The following is a 19,450-nucleotide window of genomic DNA, read 5'->3' as shown; positions in this document are numbered from 1 at the left end:
TATGTTTTCTGAATATTTTTTGTCTGGGATGCTTTAGAAAGAACATTGTCAAGTGTTAACCAATATCCACCACGCCAATATATAAAGAACAATTGTTTCCCAATACCATCCCTGACTCCAAGACATAAAGAAGTGTTTCCCAATACCATCCCTGACTCCAAGACATAAAAAGTGTTTCCCAATACCATCCATGACTCCAAGACATAAAGAAGTGTTTCCCAATACCATCCCTGACTTCAAGACATAAAGAAGTGTTTCCCAATACCATCCCCGACTCCAAGACATAAAGAAGTGTTTCCCAATACCATCCCTGACTCCAAGACATAAAGTGTTTCCCAATACCATCCCTGACTCCAAGACATAAGAGCAGCCACAAAAACAAAGAGCAGAAAAAAATTGCAGTTCTCTCCTTATGTTCGGCACATGGGAAACACTATTTTCTTCAGCATTATGGTGAGTCTTTACTATTTTAGCAAAACATGTATACATTTTTTTTCATGGACTTCCTTAATTAAGTGCACTACAAAGATGTTGTCATGGAAAAACAGAAGTGGCTACATGTTTATAGATGGTATGATGAAGAAGGGTGAAATTACTTGTAACATAACAGAAAAGTGTGTGATATTGAACATCAATATGATTGTATGACGGCCTGAGTGGGGTCATGTGTATGCATGCATAACAGGGTTTGCATGAGCAGCTAAGCTTGCTGGTGTCATGTACTGTAGCCTAGATATTGTTAAGACAGCATTATGGCATCACCAACTGTAACTTCTGTTAGCATCCTTCATCCTCTGTATTAGTTTTGTTAGAAAGTTCAACAGTATTCCCAGTTGAGACAGTGCTAAGTAGTTTTTTGTCATACTGCACCCTGATCTTTGATCCTCAAGCCCTGGCAGAGTCCAATCAAGTCAGTCAGATACCAGAGACTACCTACAACCATAGACTTTGAATTACTAGAACAGACAATTCCATTCAAGTCACTGCTGTGTGTTGTTTTGGAATTCTATTTCTATGCCCCCACACTCTCAGGAGTAACATGGAAATCTAAACTCACCAAACCACCCATTCCCCTCTACAAGTATATAAGTCAGTAGCTAGAGACAAGTAGAAGCCAGTAGAACTAGATTGAGGCAAATATTGCTAGAATGTACAGTATGGAGTAAGTTATTACTTGGTTGTTATCATCACTGGCTTCCTGTGGCATCTTACTCTCTCACTCACAGACAAAGTTAATTGTTGTTGAGTTCCTGTTACTCCACACATCGGCTTCCTCTTCTTTCTCCTCTTCTCCTGGAGCTGCAGGCATGTTGGAACCACTGTATTAATACATAGATGATCACCAAAATCAGTTTGTTCAGGTGAGGAATGAGCACTATTATGACATTCTACTTGGAGTTGGGACTCATACTCTGTTACTGAACTGTATAATGATACAAATAGAGATGTTCTTGTGCTGTAGCGAGGTGAATAGAGAGAAACCGAAGAAACCGAAGCAAAATAGTAAAGAAAAGAGGAATGTCCACTCACTGTTTTGCTGCTCCCATACGGGATCTTTTAATAAACCTTAGATGATATAATCACAACCAGGTTGCCTGCCTGTTATTCATAGGCCAGATTCAGCAAGCTAATGTACCCTGGTATTACAAATGTGACAATATGAGGATGAAGGTGGCTCATGCTTTTGGTTCCCTAGGTAACCTGTATGGGCGAGGGGCCACGGACAACAAAGGGCCGGTCCTGGCCTGACTTCATGCTGTGGAGTCCTACCAGGCCACAGAGAAGGTTAGGATTTGCCCTGAAACAGCACAGCTGAAATCTGAATCTTAATGTTCTGCTTACGGTCTCTAGTTAGTTTTCAGACATTATCTAACCCATGCAGTGTAGCTTAACATAGCAATGGTTATTAAAGGGATTCTGTAATGCATGTATCATAACCTCAATGTTTGGGGTAATCTGTGAGTCTGAATATAAAACCATTTGTGGGATTGTAGTGGAGTCAAACAGTATGTGAATAAGAGACGTGTCACTGACTGGTAGGATTGCCTGGATCTATTGATTTCAGGAGATACCAGTGAATATAAAACTCATCATTGAGGGTCTGGAGGAGGTGGGCTCATACGGTCTGTTGGAGTTGACCAGGAAGAGAAACGACAGCTTCTTTGCAGATGTGGACTTCATAGTGATCTCTGACAACGTATGCGCGACCAGAACCCCAGCCCTGACCTATGGAACCAGAGGGAGCAGCTATTTATTTGTGGAGGTGATGATATAGCTTATTTGATTGCTCAAATACAAATATGACACACTCTACCATGGTACCATTTGTTCAGTATATTCCTGTTACTTGTTTCAGGTTGATTGCCCTAAACTGGACTTCCATCCTGGAGTGTATGGGGGTTCAATCCAGGAGCCCATGTCAGATCTGATAGCCTTACTGGGTGAGATACAGAGGCGTTTGACTGACAGCTCTATCCAATCGTCAAAAAAAGAGAGGCGCAACTCTCTTGTCTGATAGACAAAATTATATATTCATTCCGTTATAGTTCAGGTCAGAAGTCCCTGCACCAAGCAAAAAATGAAGATAAAGGTGTATGTGAGCTAAGGTGCTTATCCAAACTCAGTTCCAGTTAAAACATGTTTCATCCCAAAATGTCTTCATTATTTCTTATTCCTCCCAAACAGGAAGTCTGTTAGATCACACAGGTAAGATCCTGGTTCCTGGGGTCACTGATGATGTCGCGCCCCTCACTGTGGATGAGAGGAAGCTCTATGACAACATCAGCTTTGACCTGGAGGAGATGAAGATAATTCAAGGTTAGTGATTAATTGTAACCCATCCTTGTCCATCCATGGGATCCAGGGGGCCTTCTCAGAACCAAGCACCAAAACTGTCATCCCCAAACAGGTCACAGGGAAGTTCTCCATCCGACAGGTCCCCAACATGGACCCTCCAGATGTGGAGAGGAAGGTACAGAGTGTCTACCTGTCATGGTTTGAATGACAGGTGTACCAGGGTTGGGACAGGAGAATACCCATAACAAATCCTTTAAGGATCAACGTCTGCTAAATTACCAAAATGTAAATGTATTGGTCTCTGAGTAAGTGTACAGTATAGAAGTTGGCTTGCTCTATCTTGGTCACTTGGTCCATGTGTATATTTAAAACCCAGAGACCAATCCTAACATAGCCACCCTCTTCAAGCCTCCATGTCCAACTCTCCTCTGTCACAATACCATGTTTCACAGGTGAAGGAGCACCTTCAGCAGGTCTTCTCCACTCTAAAAAGTCCTAACAGGCTGAGGGTGACCACAACTGTTGGGGCTAAACCATGGGTGGCTAACCTGAAGGACCCACTGTACGTTGCCAGACAAAGGGCAGTCAGAGAGGGTCAGTTGTAGAGGCCATTTACATAACCTCTCTCATTTGAAACCATGTCTAACTTCATTGTTTAAGTTAAGATGCGGTTTATCCTTGTGTTAGTGTTTGGAGTGGAACCGGAGCTGATCCGTGAGGGCTCCACCATCCCTATCGCTCTGAACTTCCAAGAGGAGATGGAACCGGAGCTGATCCGTGAGGGCTCCACCATCCCTATCGCTCTGAACTTCCAAGAGGAGATGGAACCGGAGCTGATCCGTGAGGGCTCCACCATCCCTATCGCTCTGAACTTCCAAGAGGAGATGGAACCGGAGCTGATCCGTGAGGGCTCCACCATCCCTATCGCTCAGAACTTCCAAGAGGAGACAGGCAAGAGAGTGTGATGATGCTGCCCATAGGTGGCCATGATGATGGAGAGCACTCTCAGAATGAGAAGATGAGCAGGTAAGATGAGAAAAGAAGAGATACGATTCCAGACGTTTCTCCCCTAAATTTGTTTTTGATTTTTTTTTACATGGCAGATTAATCATGGAAAATGTCATCTTCAGTAAAATAGTGAATCTTGTTTTTCTCTCTCAGGTACAACTACATTGAGGGGACGAAGCTGTTAGCTGATTATTTTGATGAGATCTCACTACTACAGAAGGTGCAGGATATATTTCCATCCAAGCTGTGACCATGATAAATATGCTGTAGGTGACAGTATTGTGCTAGTTGAGTGCCTGGGTTTACATCAATAATGTCTGATTCCATGCTGTGACTCCACTCTCCCAGGGTTTCTCAGGGGGAGGGTGATATCCAAGAACCACATGTCCATTTCACCACACAATGAATAGCTTACACACTTGTACATGTGTGAAACAGGACAAATATAACCACCCCTATTTGACCTTTGAACAGGTATTATTACATAGCCTGAATGAGGTTTATTACTTACCATAGGAACAACATTTTAGCACCCTCTAGTATAACTATTTCTACGATTTGTATTTTATGCATGTATTCTACTCTGGATGAACTAATAAAGGGGGCAAAGACAAACGGTGGCATGTCTTGTGAAATAAATGTATTGTGCTGACTCAATAAACACTTAAGTGTTATCCAAATGTAAAAAATAAAATACTTGGGTCTTGTGAGAACATTTCCGGAAAAGAGGGGAGTCACCACACTTGAGTCTTTCACTTTGAACAAAAACCTTTTATATTGCACTTCAGATAGATATCATCCGTTACTTATTTGTGTGACTTGTCTGTCTGTAACCTTTAGCTGGAGTCAAGTGAGTCAGTCAGTGTGGATGTCAGTGTGGGCTCTCAAGAGAAGATAAGCTATGTGCACACTGCCCACAAAACGAGCTGGAAACTGAGATGCGCTCCCTAACCTCTTGCCAAAAGTATGACCATAGAGACACATTTCCCTCAGATTACACAGACCCAAAATAATTTGAAAACAAACCCAATTTTGATAAACTCACATATCTATTGAGTGAAATACCACGGTGTGCCATCACAGCAGCAAAATGTGTGACCTGTTGCCACAATAAAAGGGCAACCTGTGAAGAACAAACACCATTGGAAAGGAGACTAGTCATGAACTTACAGGATAAGAGACATGAACTGAGGTCGTTAAACAACCATCACTAACAGAGTGGATGCTGCCAACATACAGACTAATCTCTTGCCATAAATTGAATAAATGGATTTAATAAAAGGTATCACTAGTCACTTTATGATGCCTCAAGCAGCAGTCTAAGGCACTTCATATTGTTTTTATTTTTTACATCTTTTATTTTTGCATTTTCCAATTAAGAACGTTCAAAACAAAAGTGAAAAGATATTAGACAACGATAGGACAAAGTGACAGTAACATGAGCGTAACAAAAAAATAATTATAATTATTTATACAAACATACAATAAGAAGAAAATAATAATGAGACATTGGATCACCTGCCGTAGGCTACCGTAATTTCCGGACTATAAACCGCTACTTTATTCCCACGCTTTGAACCTCGCGGTTTATACAATGACGCGGCTAATTTATGGATTTTTCCCGCTTTCAAAAAAACTGAGCACCGTCACATAATGTGACGTAAATCGAGCGCGCTCAAACTTCCCATCATTCTGATTAAGGTAGTAATTTGTCACCCTCATCATGGCAAAGACACGGAGAAATGCATATGATGCAGCTTTCAAGTTGAAGGCGATCGATCTGGCTGTTGGAAAAGGAAATAGAGCTGCTGCACGGGAGCTTGGCCTTAATGAGTCGATAAGACGTTGGAAACAGCAGCGTGAGGAACTGACTCAGTGCAAAAAGACAACTAAAGCTTTCAGAGGGAAGAAAAGCAGATGGCCCAAAGTATTTGCAGCCACTCGGCATCAGTGTAAATCGTGCATTTAAGGTGGCGCTCCGTGTTCAGTGGGAGGCTTGGATGACAAGTGGGGAGAAATCCTACACTAAAACGGGCCGCATGCGAAGAGCAATTTATGGTCAAGTCTGCCAGTGGGGCCTGACAGCGTGGAGCATTGTCAAAAAATCCACTATCATCAACGGGTTTCGAAAGGCTGGACTGCTGCGTGTTGAAGGGGCAGCATGAGCTCAACCGGATGAAAGTGACGAGAGCGACAATGAAAACGATCCAACATCGGATGAAGCAATTCTGAGGCTATTCAACTCCGACACCGAAGGAGATGACTTCAGTGGTTTCAGTGCACAGGAGGAGGAAGAAGATAGTGACCAATGACTTTCTCGGTAGGCTACTGTTTAATTTGTTACAAACCGTGTTTCGTTAAAGCCTATTTATTTTTGTTACAAGCCGTGTTTCTTTAAAGCCAATTAATTTATTTTTGTTACAAGCCGTGTTTCGTTAAAGCTTATTTATTTTTGTTAATAGCCATGTTTCGTTTAAAGGCTGTGTAAAGTTAATTTGTTTCAATGTACCGGTAGGCACCTGCGGCTTATAGACATGTGCAGCTTATGAAAGTATTCGGCCCCCTTGAACTTTACGACCTTTTGCCACATTTCAGGCTTCAAACATAAAGATATAAAACTGTATTTTTTTTGTGAAGAATCAACAACAAGTGGGACACAATCATGAAGTGGAACGACATTTATTAGATATTTCAAACTTTTTTAACAAATCAAAAACTGAAAGATTGGGCGTGCAAAATTATTCAGCCCCCTTAAGTAAATACTTTGTAGCGCCACCTTTTGCTGCGATTACAGCTGTAAGTCGCTTTGGGTATGTCTCTATCAGTTTTGCACATCGAGAGACTGACATTTTTTCCCATTCCTCCTTGCAAAACAGCTCGAGCTCAGTGAGGTTGGATGGAGAGCATTTGTGAACAGCAGTTTTCAGTTCTTTCCACAGATTCTCGATTGGATTCAGGTCTGGACTTTGACTTGGCCATTCTAACACCTGGATATGTTTATTTTTGAACCATTCCATTGTAGATTTTGCTTTATGTTTTGGATCATTGTCTTGTTTGAAGACAAATCTCCGTCCCAGTCTCAGGTCTTTTGCAGACTCCATCAGGTTTTCTTCCAGAATGGTCCTGTATTTGGCTCCATCCATCTTCCCATCAATTTGAACCATCTTCCCTGTTCCTGCTGAAGAAAAGCAGGCCCAAACCATGATGCTGCCACCACCATGTTTGACAGTGGGGATGGTGTGTTCAGGGTGATGAGCTGTGTTGCTTTTACGCCAAACATAACGTTTTGCATTGTTGCCAAAAAGTTCAATTTTGGTTTCATCTGACCAGAGCACCTTCTTCCACATGTTTGGTGTGTCTCCCAGGTGGCTTGTGGCAAACTTTAAACAACACTTTTTATGGATATCTTTAAGAAATGGCTTTCTTCTTGCCACTCTTCCATAAAGGCCAGATTTGTGCAATATACGACTGATTGTTGTCCTATGGACAGAGTCTCCCACCTCAGCTGTAGATCTCTGCAGTTCATCCAGAGTGATCATGGGCCTCTTGGCTGCATCTCTGATCAGTCTTCTCCTTGTATGAGCTGAAAGTTTAGAGGGGCGGCCAGGTCTTGGTAGATTTGCAGTGGTCTGATACTCCTTCCATTTCAATATTATCGCTTGCACAGTGCTCCTTGGGATGTTTAAAGCTTGGGAAATCTTTTTGTATCCAAATCCGGCTTTAAACTTCTTCACAACAGTATCTCGGACCTGCCTGGTGTGTTCCTTGTTCTTCATGATGCTCTCTGCGCTTTTAACGGACCTCTGAGACTATCACAGTGCAGGTGCATTTATACGGAGACTTGATTACACACAGGTGGATTGTATTTATCATCGTTAGTCATTTAGGTCAACATTGGATCATTCAGAGATCCTCACTGAACTTCTGGAGAGAGTTTGCTGCACTGAAAGTAAAGGGGCTGAATAATTTTGCACGCCCAATTTTTCAGTTTTTGATTGTTAAAAAAGTTTGAAATATCCAATAAATGTCGTTCCACTTCATGATTGTGTCCCACTTGTTGTTGATTCTTCACAAAAAAATACAGTTTTATATCTTTATGTTTGAAGCCTGAAATGTGGCAAAAGGTCGCAAAGTTCAAGGGGGCCGAATACTTTCGCAAGGCACTGTATGTACAAAATACATATTTTTTAATAATTCAGTGGGTGCGGTTTATATTCAGGTGCGCTTAATAGTCCAGAAATTACGGTACATATTATACATTACGTGTGAAACATTGTGAGGATTATATAGAGATTCAATCAATGAGATGAGGGGGGAGATTCTCCATATAGTCAATAAAAGGTTGCCAAATTCTGTAAAATGTCTTTTCTCCAAAGGGATACAACTATTAACTTCCGATAGCCACATTGCAAATGGCAGGGAGGAATCCAATTTCCATTTCAAGGCAATACATTTATTGGCAATCACTAGCAATATTTCTGTTAGCTTTATAGTATGGCTTTGCCTAAGATTGGTGTTAGTAAAGTTACCCAGTAGACAGACCTCCTGGCATACCCCCTGCCAGAAACCGTGTCGTTTTGAACACTGCCAAGTGGAATGGAGGAATGTTCCTTCATCTGAGCCACATCTAAAACATAGGGAGGAGATATCTGGGTTGAACTTGTGCAGTCTAGATGGGGTGATATAGAGCTGATGGAGGAAATTAAACTGGATCAGTCAATGTGGATGTAACACCATCCCTGCATAGGTCACTCCATAGATCCTCATCTAGATCAATACCCAGATCTTTCCCCCATCTAACTCGGGGTTTATCTAGCTCAGGCAGTGTTAGTCCTGACATAAGAGCATCGTATACACGGGAAATGGTCTTGAACAGTGGTTGGTCTGCGTTGCAGAGTTGTTCAATAGGTGACATCTTAGGTAGGTTCCATTGTCCCTTGAGAGTCACCCTAATAAAGTTTTGTAGTTATAGGTAGCTAAAGAAGTCCCGGTTAGGCAAGTGGTATTTCTGTTTCAGCTGATCAAAAGACATAAGAACTCCCTCCTCGTAACAATGTTCCAGAAGAGTGATACCCTTATCTGACCATGGTCTAAAGTTTCTATTCTGGAAAAACATAGGAATCAATCTATTGTTCCATAAAGGGGTTTTAGGGGAAAGGAATCCCCCTCGTCTGAACAGCTCATGCAGTTTGCACTATGCCAGGACAGAATGTATGATTAAAGGGTTGTCTGTGATGGTTTTTATAGATTTTCTGTCCCATTTGTAAAACAATTCTGCCCCAGTGTCATCATTTACCTCAAGCTTTTCAATGTTCAACCATGAGGGAGAGGGACCATTGTCAAACCTCTGATCCAGAAACCTAGACTGTGCAGCCCAGTAGTACATTCTACAATTGGGGAGGTTTAAGCCCCCTTGACTGTAATCAAGGGTCAGTTTATCCAGGCCAACCCATGGGGTTTTGCCGTGCCAGATATTCCGTCTGGTCAGCTTGTCGAGAGAGGGAAAAAAATGCTGCGGAAACAGGGATAGGGGAGATTGAAACAGATATAGAAATCTGGGCAGGACATTCATTTGAATTACATTGATTCTACCCAGTAGAGTGAGAGGTATCCATTTACAAAGGTCACCCTCCACCTTTTGCAACAAACTGGCCAGATTGAGTTTATAGAGGTTGTTCAGATTACCATCCACCATTATGCCCAAATATGTGAAGCCCATAGGCGACCATCTAAAAGGAAACTTGTGCTTGATGGTATGATGGTCAAAGACAGACAGCGGTAAGATTTAGCTTTTATCAAAATTGACCTTATATCCAGAGAAAGAACTATAACACTGTAGTAGGATCTGCAAGTGAGAGAGGGAGTGTTCTGGGTTTGTTAGAAATAAGATAAGGTTGTCCGCAAAGAGTGATAAATTATGGGTATGGGGGCCCACCTCAAAGCCATGTATGTCAGGGCACGTTCTAATAGCCTCAGCCAACATTTCGATGGCGAGAGCAAAGAGGTGGGGGCTAATTGGGCAACCTTGTCTGTTCCCCCTATAAAGAGGGAAAGAGGAGGAAGTAATCCCATTGGTAGCAATCCTAGCTTTAGGAGATTTGTAGAGTGATTTTATCAAATTTACAAACACCGTACCTAAACCAAACTTTTCCAAAACGCGAAAGAGGTATGGCCATTCAACCCTATCAAAGGCCTTTTCAGCGTCGAAGGAGACTGCGACACTAGGTATTTTGTTTTTGTTAGCAAGGTGAATTCTATCAAAGAACCTTCTGAGATTATTGGTAGACAATCTATTAATTATGAAGCCAGTCTGATCTGGGTTGACCAACAGGGGAAGACATGACTCCAGTCTCTTAGATAGCATCTTGGTGACCAGTTTACAATCTGTGTTAAAGGAGAGAGATTGGTCTATAGGAGGCGCACTTTAGCGGGTGTTTCCCTTTCTTGTGGATTACAGCAATCACTGCTTGAGAGAAAGACTCTGGAAAGCAGTTGTCTTCCCTGGCTTTTTTAAGTACCTCCATAAAAGGTAGGGGACCAACAGCTCCCTAAATTCTTTATAGAACTCTGGAGGGAAGCCATCCTCCCCAGGAGATTTATTAGAAGGTAAAGATTTAATGGCCTCCAACAATTCAGGAACTGAGAAGTGTTCACGTAGGCGTTCGCTGTCTTCCCCTGACAGTCATGGGAGGATGAGAGAGGAGAGAAAGGAGTCGATCTCTGATAGATCATCGCTTGATTGGGAAGTGTAGAGGTCTTCATAGTATTTCTTAAAAGTATTATTAATTTCAATAGGGTCGAAAGATCTCATTAGCTCGGAGATTTCAGATTCAAGGGCACTCAGTTCCGCACCGTGTTTTCTCTTCAGCCCTTTAGTATAGGAAATGATCGGTCCCCTCAGATAGGCCTTCAATGTGTCCCAAATAATGAAACTGTCAGGAGCGGAACCATTATGCCAAAAACCCTAGACCCACTTCATTTTGCATACCGCCACAGATGATGCAATCTCTATTGCACTCAACACTACCCTTTCTCACCTGGACAAAAGGAACACCTATGTGAGAAAGCAATTCATTGAGTACGGCTCAGCGTTCAACACCATAGTTCCCTCAAAGCTCATAACTAAGCTAAGGACCCTGGGACTAAACACCTCCCTCTGTAACTGGATCCTGGACTTCCTGACGGGCCACCCCCAGGTGGTAAGGGTAGGTAACAACACATCCGCCACACTGAAGCTAACACAGGGGTCCCTCAGGGGTGCATGCTCAGTCCCCTCCTGTACTCCTTGTTCACTAATGACTGCATGGCTAGAAATGACTCCAACACCATCATCAAGTTTTCCAATGACACAACAGTGGTAGGCCTGATCACCGAAAATGATGAGACAGCCTATAGGCAGGAGGTCAGAGACCTGGCCGTATGGTGCCAGGACAACAACCTCTCCCTCAATGTGATCAAGACAAAGGAGATGATTGTGGACTACAGGGAAAGGAGGACCGAGCATGCACCCATTCTCTTCGACGGGGCTATAGTGGAGCAGGTTGAGAGCTTCAAGTTCCTTGGTGTCCACATCACCAACAAACTATCAATGTCCAAACACACTAAGACAGTCATGAAGATGGCACGACAAAGCCTATTCACCCTCAGGAGACCGAAAAGATTTGGCATGGGTCCTCAGATCCTCAAAATGTTCTATAGCTGCACCATTGAGAGCATCCTGGCGGGTTGCATCACAGCCTGGTATGGCAACTGCTCGGCCCCTGATCGCAAGGCATAACAGAGCGTAGTGTGTACGGCCCAGTACATCACAGAGGCCAAGCTTCCTGCCATCCAGGACCGCTATACCAGGCGGTGTCAGAGGAAGGCCCTAAAACTTGTCAAAGACTCCAGCCACCCTAGTCATAGACTGTCCTAGTCATAGACTGTTCTCTCTGCTACCGCATGTCAAGTGGTACCGGAGTGCCAAGTCTTGGTCCAAAAGGCTTCTTAACAGCTTCTACCCCAAAGCCCCCCATTCCCTATTTTACACTGCTGATACTCTCTGTTTATTATCTATGCATAGTCACTCTACCTACAGGTACATATTACCTCAATTACCGCGACTAACCGGTACCCCCTGTATATAGCATCACTATTGTTTAATTATTTGTTACTTTTATTTTCTATTTTTACTGAACACTTCGTTTTCTTAAAACTGCATTGTTGGTTAAGGGCTTGTAAGTAAGCATTTCACTGTAATGTCTCTACACCTGCTATATTCGGCGCATGTGACAAATAACAATTGATTTGATTTGATTGGAGCGAGGGAAAGGTTAATGGGGAAAAGTACAGCGAGATATTTGATGAAGTCCTGTCCTGAGCGCACTGAAGCAGGTTGTCAGACTGGGGAGAAGGTTCAACTTCCAACAGGACAACGACCCTAAACACACAGCAAGACAATGCAAAAGTGGTCTCTAAACGTCCTTGAGAGTGGCCCAGCCAGAGCCCGGACTTGAACCCGATCAAGCATCTCTGGAGAGACCTGAAAATAGGTGTGCAGCGACACACTCCATCCAACCTGACAGCTTGAAAGGATCTGCAGAAAACAATGGAAGAAACTCCCCAAATACAGGTGTGCCAAGTTTGTAGCGTCATATCCAAGAATGCTTGAGGCTGTAATCGCTGCCAACGGTGCTTCAACAAAGTGCCGATTAAAGGGTCTGAATACTTATGTAAATGTGATATTTCAGTGTATTTTTAATACTTTTGCAAAAAAAAAACTGTTTTTGCTTTATGGTGTATTGCATTATGGTGTATTGTGTGTAAATTGATGAGGGAAAAAACTATTCAATTAATTTTAGAATAAGGATGTAACGTATCAAAATGTGGAAAAAGTCAAGGGGTTCTGAATACATTCCGAATACACTGTGTTATCCAAGTGTTAAAATTTCAGGAAAAGCAGTGAGTCAGTCAACACACTTAAGTCTTTCCCCTTCAACAATAAATGTTTATATTGTACTTCAGATAGAGATCAGCTGTGACTTACATTTGTGTGACTTGTCATCTTTAGCTGGAGCAAGTGAGTCAGTCAGTGTGGATGTCTGTCAGAGAGAGTGGGCTGGGCTGGGAGGGGGCAGGGTTATGCAGACATTAGATGAGATTAGGAGGAAGCAACAGGTGTATTTTTGCTGAAGATACTGTCAGGTCACTGTGTCAGTCTGCTAGATGAGCTTACAGAGTGAGAGACAGAGAGAGAGGGACAGGGAGTGGAAGAGAGAGCGAGAGAGAGAGACTGACAGACAGACACAGTCGGGGAGGGAGCGGGAGTGTGTGAGAGAAACTGCAACAAGACACCAAAATTGAGAATTGGACAATACCACCAGAGAAAAATGGCACCGATGGGGGATGTTCTCCACCTGTTAGTCATCTTGTCCTTGTTGGAGAAGGGCAATGCCAAAGTGGGAGACTTCAAAGCAGCAGGAGCCACAGCACCAGGAGATATCATCATTGGAGGGCTGTTTCCCATCCATGAGGGAGTAGAGGAATCCCCCAACATCTCAGCACCCCATGAACCACAGTGTGCCAGGTACAGTAAGTGCCAAAATAAGATTGGGTGTTGTAAAGAGATTCCTGAGGATTCTCTCTCTCCTTCTCTGTGGGGTGAATGTCCACATTTATGACTAAGTGTTCGTGAGAAAGAGTTGATTTATTCTGACAGGTTAACCACAGACAGTGTGATGATCCAACTATGCCTTATGTACCTTACACAAAAACGCACGCACACACACACACACACACACACACACACACACACACACACAAACAGGTTCAGCCTGGACGGGTTCACCCAGGCATTGGCTATGATCCACGCTGTAGAGTCGGCCAACAGATCCCCTGTCCTGACTACACTAGGGATCTCTCTGGGGTACCGTATCCACGACTCCTGCTCTGATGTCACCACCGCTCTGAGGGCCTCAGCTGACTTCACACAGGTAAAGGCTCTTTAGCCGAAACGTTGGTCAAATCAATCCACAGCAAGTATAGATAAGTGTGTGACCTCTTCCTCATTTGTATAGTTTATTTTCCATTGGCCAGCATCTCATTTAAATGACCTACATTCTTTACTTCAAAGGATCCCACCACGGACTGTGGGGGAGGGGCCAACACCTCTAACTCTTCCCCGCCAATTATGGCCGTCATAGGGGCCACTTCCTCTGAGATTTCCATCTCCGTTGCCCGGCAACTCAACCTAAAGCTCATCCCTCAAGTAAGCAGCCAAAACCCACCCACAGAGTGACGGTTGATGGACAGTAACAACATAAATAATAATAAAGTACTGAGTTGTGTTGAATAAATTAAATAGACAGCAATGATGATACAGATAGATGGCCAAATCAATCCAACACAATGTAGACGGAAATTAATTCTCTCTTCGAATCATCACAGATCAGTTACGCCTCCACCGCCATCATCCTGAGTGACAAGAACCGTTTCCCTGCTTTCCTGAGGACCGTACCTAGCGACGTGTACCAGACACGGGCCATGGTCCAGTTGCTTAGCGACAGCAAATGGACCTGGGTGGGCGTGGTCACAACGGATGGAGACTACGGCCGCTCTGCCTTGGACAGCTTCGTCTCCCAGGCAACCGCCTCAGGGATCTGTGTGGCCTTCAAGGAGATCCTCCCTAATTCACTAACCAGTCCTGACAGCGAATCAGCAATCAGCCAAGCCGCCGCCACCCTCCAATTGAACCACAATGTCAAGGTGGTGGTGTCATTCGCCAAGCCTACTCAGATGATGTACCTATACCAGAAGCTGAGGAGTCTGGGGTCGGGGGAGAGGGTATGGGTGGCCAGTGACAGCTGGTCCTCGTCCAAGGAGGTCCTGGGAGAGATGGACCTCCTAGATATCGGCCATGTGGTTGGCTTCTCCTTCAAAAGAGGCAACCTGGCTCCTTTCCATCGCTACCTGATGAACCTGATTAACATCAATGATGTCATAGGAAACAACTCCTTCCTAAAGGAGTTCTACTCCCTGCTAAAAGGGTCGGAAAACTCTGGGGTTTTGTCCTCCTCCACAGTCCCAGCAAAGATCCTGCTAAACAACAGCCATGTGAACTTAGTCTTCAATGTGGAGATGGCTGTCAGTGCCATCGCCCATGCAGTGGCTGATATCTGCAGCAAAAAGGACTGCAAGACACCAGGCACGGTCCAACCCTGGGAGGTAGCTACTGCACAACTCCTCATGTCTACAGCACATCAGACGTTACTTATATACTGTATCTCATCTAATATTCACTGAATATAACAAACATGAGGAACACTTTCCTAATATTGAGCTGCACCCCCACTTTTGCCCTCAGAACAGCCTCAAATTGTCGGGGCATGGACTCTACAAGGTGTCGAAAGTGGTCTACAGTGATACTGGCCCATGTTGACTCCAATGCTTCCCACAGTTTTGTCAAGTTGGTTGGATGTCCATTGGGTGGTGGACTACTCTTGATTCACATAGGAAACTGTTGAGCATGATATACCCAGCAACGTTGCAGTTCTTGACACCTGGCACATAATACCATATCCCGTTAAAAGGCACTTAATAGCACACATACACAATCCATGACTCAATAGTCTCAAGTCTTAAAAATACTTCTTTAACCTGTCCCCTCCCTTTCATCTACACTGATTGAAGTGGATTTAACATGTGACATGAATAAGGGATCACAGCTTTTATCTGGATTCATCTGGTCAGTCGATATCATGGAAAGAGCAGGTGTTCTCTATGTTTTCTATACACAGTGTATTTTGGATATGGCTTGGGTCTATGGTATGTGAACTTACATATGAAAATGCATTTGCATTCATTTCAGGTGCTTGGAGCCCTGAAGGGCAGTCTCTTTGAGCTGGAGGGGAAAAACTACACATTTGACCAGAAAGGAGACATCAACCTGGGCTATGATGTAACCCTGTGGAGGTCTGTGAGAGGGGTCATCGACGTCCATGACGTTGCAGCTGAGTACCATCCAAACAACAACAGCTTCAGCTACACCAGCGGAAACACCAAAAATCTTACTGACCTGAGGGTAAGGGTAAGGGTTAGGATTAGGGTGAGGATAAAGGTTAGGTCACACAAAGGTTCAAATACACATCCATATTAACCTGTTATTCCCACTTCACATAGAGAGACAAACAGGCCGGAATGTCAAATAATCTACTTTCTTTCACAAAGTGACGAAAGAAAACTAAACATACCGGTTTGAGAGACTTCTCAGCTAAACTGTAAAACAAGTAAAGATGGAAATTAAATAACTCCTAATCAGTGAAACAATGGGCATTGTTTGAATGTGAAAACCACATACCTTGGCACATACTGTCAGCACCTGTCTGTTATCACACATTCCCGTTAATCTCAGTGATGATCTAAAAAACAGAACTCATAATTACCGGAGCATATAATCATTGGTTGAATAGTTTGAATACACCTGGCCTATTGAACGTGGTTTTAAATCGAGAGAGAGTTTAAACTGTGCCCAGGAAACTGGCCTTACACGTAAAGACTTATTTGAATACTACTATTAATAGAATTAAGTCACAGTTTTCTTGGGTCAGTGTAACGGGATTCTTCCGTCGAAGGAGAGGAGGACCAAAATGCAGCGTGGTTGAAATTCATGTTTGTTTTTAATAAGAAAACTATACATGAATAAACTACAAAAAACGTGTAAACCCGAAACAGTCCCGTGTGGCACAAACACTGACACAGGAGACAATCACCCACAAAACCCAACACCAGACAGGCTACCTAAATATGGTTCCCAATCAGAGACAATGACTAACATCTGCCTCTGATTGAGAACCATATCAGGCCAAACACAGAAACAGACAAACTAGACACACAACATAGAATGCCCACTCAGATCACACCCTGACCAAACAAAACATAGAAAAATACAAAGCAAACTATGGTCAGGGTGTGACAGTCAGCCATTTAAATTAGTGCATTGTGTCCCGGTGCAGGATGTGGTGTCTGTTTGCTCGCCTAGCTGTGAACCTGGGAAGTTCAAGAAGATTGCTCAGGGTCAGCACACCTGCTGCTATGAATGCATCAACTGCACTGAGAACCACTACTCCAACAACACTGGTTAGTTCTCCTGTCCTGTCTCTATACACACCAGTGTACTCTATCTCTCCTCAGTAAACAGGTGTTGCCCTGTTGTTCACACAATCTTCCTCCATGTTTTCAATATGTTCCCTAAGATTTTCCAACACTGTTCTTATCCAAAACAGTTAGGACTAGGCAACAACACACATTTCTAAATGCTAGACAGTTGTTCAAGCACTATCCTACCTTACAACCCTTCTCTCCAGACATGGACCAGTGTCTCTCTTGTGACACAAAGAGAGAGTGGTCCCTGGAAGGGAGCTCTGGGTGTACCCATAAGACCCTGGAGTTCTTCTCCTGGCAGGATGGCTTTGCGGTGGCGCTGCTGACACTGGCGGCCCTGGGCATCGTCCTGGTTCTCCTGGTGGGGGCTCTCTTCCTACACCACCACCAGACCCCCGTTGTGAGGGCTGCCGGGGGGCCTCTCTCCCAGATCATCCTGCTCTCTCTAGTGGGAAGTTTTGTTAGTGCTGTGTTCTTTGTAGGTCATCCCAGCAGCCTACAGTGTAAGGTATGTACGGTACACACAGTTTGGGAAACACTGCTATAATGTACTGTCTGAATGTATCAGTGTTATTTTGTGAATTCATGGTTTATTGTGTGTGTATTGTTCTGAACCTTTTGTTACTTTGTGGTAAGGAATTCAGTTTGTAAACGGAAAGACAATCTAAATACAAAGAGATAATACATTTCTGTCTCAATGTCTCATATCTTCTCATCTCGTCATCAAGGTGCGTCAGGTGCTGTTTGGCCTCAGCTTCACCCTGTGTGTTTCCTGCATCTTGGTCAAGTCCCTGAAGATCCTGCTGGCCTTCCAGCTCAACCCTGACCGGAAGGATGTTCTCCGCCGCCTCTACCAACCGTATGCCATCATCTGTCTGTGCGTGGCCCTACAGGTCCTCACCTGCACCCTGTGGCTGGTCCTGCAGAGCCCCCGGGAGAAGGCCACAGTCTTCACCACCACTGTGTTGGCCGAGTGTGACGAAGGCTCCCAAGTGGCGTTTGGTGTGATGCTGTGCTACATCGCTGTCCTGGCGCTCGTATGTTTTGCCTGCGCGTTTAAAGGCCGAAAGCTGCCACAGAAGTACAACGAGGCCAGGTTCATCACCTTCAGCATGCTCCTCTACCTGATGTCCTGGCTGATATTTGTGCCCGTCTATGTGACCACCTCTGGGAAGTACCTGCCAGCGGTGGAGATGGTGGTCATCCTCATCTCCAACTATGGCATCATCAGCTGTCATTTCTTCCCCAAGTGCTACGTCATCCTCTTCAAGAAGGAGCACAACACCAAGAGTGCCTTCATGAAGAACATCTATGAGTATTCCAGAAAGGGCATTACTGTCTCTAGCTCTGTCTCTGAGATTTCAGTCTCTCAGACAGAAGGGTATCGCATCAGTCACCCTTACTCCATCAGTTCACCTTCCTCCTTCATGTCTCCTCCACCAATAGAACCCACAGCACATCAGAACTGCTGGTCCGTTGACCAGAACATTCAGAGCATTGACCCTGCAACCCATTGCACCGTCGTAGACCATGGAGTGTTTGTCACAGGTCAGCTGACTCGACCACACCGTCTGAGGAGAAGCATGAGCCTATGAGTGGAGTGGACCAGTGTCTGGAACTTTTACATCTTACAGTACATCACACAGTGTGTCTCTGTGATCCTATCTTTGGTTTGACTGTTCCCATTTTGCTTAGTCTACTGGCATGTTTTTTGCCCAAGTGGGTTGTTTTTACATTCAAGTCCATTTGGGTAACACTTTATTTGACACTGTTATTGTCAAACTCTGTCATACAGTGTTATATTCATCTATCAATATTTGTATTGGTTAAGCGCCAATGGTGTACAGGGTTGATTTATTTCTGAACTGCATATGATTTCTATACTGTGTGAAATGTTTTAACTAAGCATCATGGAGGATGTTGGTTTTTGCCATAGATATACCATCATGCTGTGTGTTGGATCCCTGATTAGGCCGTTTCTATGTGTAATGTATACAGTAAACAGCATTTCTATCTATTATGGGGGCTGATGCAGCAGGATACAAATGAGATATTACATTTCATATTGAAAACAAGTCTACGATGAACACAATAGTTGGAATTTGTGTCAGTTTCTTAATGCATGCCTGGATTGTCAGTGGACGTTATTGAAGTTCTTACATATTTCTAAATACCTTGACATGTATTTCCACATTATTCATGTATATTATTCGTGTATATATTAACATTACTTTGTGTACAGTATATTAAACGTTTGAATGTGCAGTTGACTTTCAGTTGCTGTTTCCATGCTCTAAATACACGTCCATTCAATTACTTACCCATTTAAGCAGGTGTAACTTCTCTCTCTGTGTATGTTGACATCTTGACACCATATCTGCTTCTTCTCACTGTCTGCTCTGTTTTCAGAGCCCACCTGATGAGCACACCTATGCTGTCTATTTAGGCTGCAGGTCTAATGCCACTGAGTGAGTGAGTGAGTGCTAGCTGCTGGCATCGGGCTCTACGG

General features: G+C 43.7%; 1 protein-coding gene and 1 pseudogene across 1 annotated transcript; both read left to right on the top strand.

The window, feature by feature from the left end:
- The first annotated feature begins 1,659 nt into the window (after positions 1 to 1,659).
- LOC115113989 (beta-Ala-His dipeptidase-like) lies at positions 1,660 to 4,424 on the top strand (annotated as a pseudogene).
- An 8,501-nt stretch (positions 4,425 to 12,925) lies between these two features.
- On the top strand, positions 12,926 to 19,211 carry LOC115102369 (G-protein coupled receptor family C group 6 member A-like). Its single transcript, XM_029622272.1, has 8 exons — positions 12,926 to 13,369; positions 13,610 to 13,775; positions 13,916 to 14,050; positions 14,230 to 15,006; positions 15,650 to 15,862; positions 16,794 to 16,917; positions 17,145 to 17,449; positions 17,670 to 19,211. The coding sequence occupies exons 1-8, from the start codon at positions 13,173 to 13,175 to the stop codon at positions 18,534 to 18,536; spliced, it is 2,784 nt and encodes a 927-aa protein (XP_029478132.1). The 5' UTR covers positions 12,926 to 13,172; the 3' UTR covers positions 18,537 to 19,211.
- Positions 19,212 to 19,450: the final 239 nt, after the last annotated feature.

Source organism: Oncorhynchus nerka, linkage group LG3 (assembly GCF_034236695.1).
Source record: "Oncorhynchus nerka isolate Pitt River linkage group LG3, Oner_Uvic_2.0, whole genome shotgun sequence".
Taxonomy (NCBI): Eukaryota; Metazoa; Chordata; class Actinopteri; order Salmoniformes; family Salmonidae; genus Oncorhynchus; species Oncorhynchus nerka.
The sequence above is the reverse complement of the archived record's forward strand: the minus strand, read 5'-3'. Positions and strand labels throughout refer to the sequence as shown.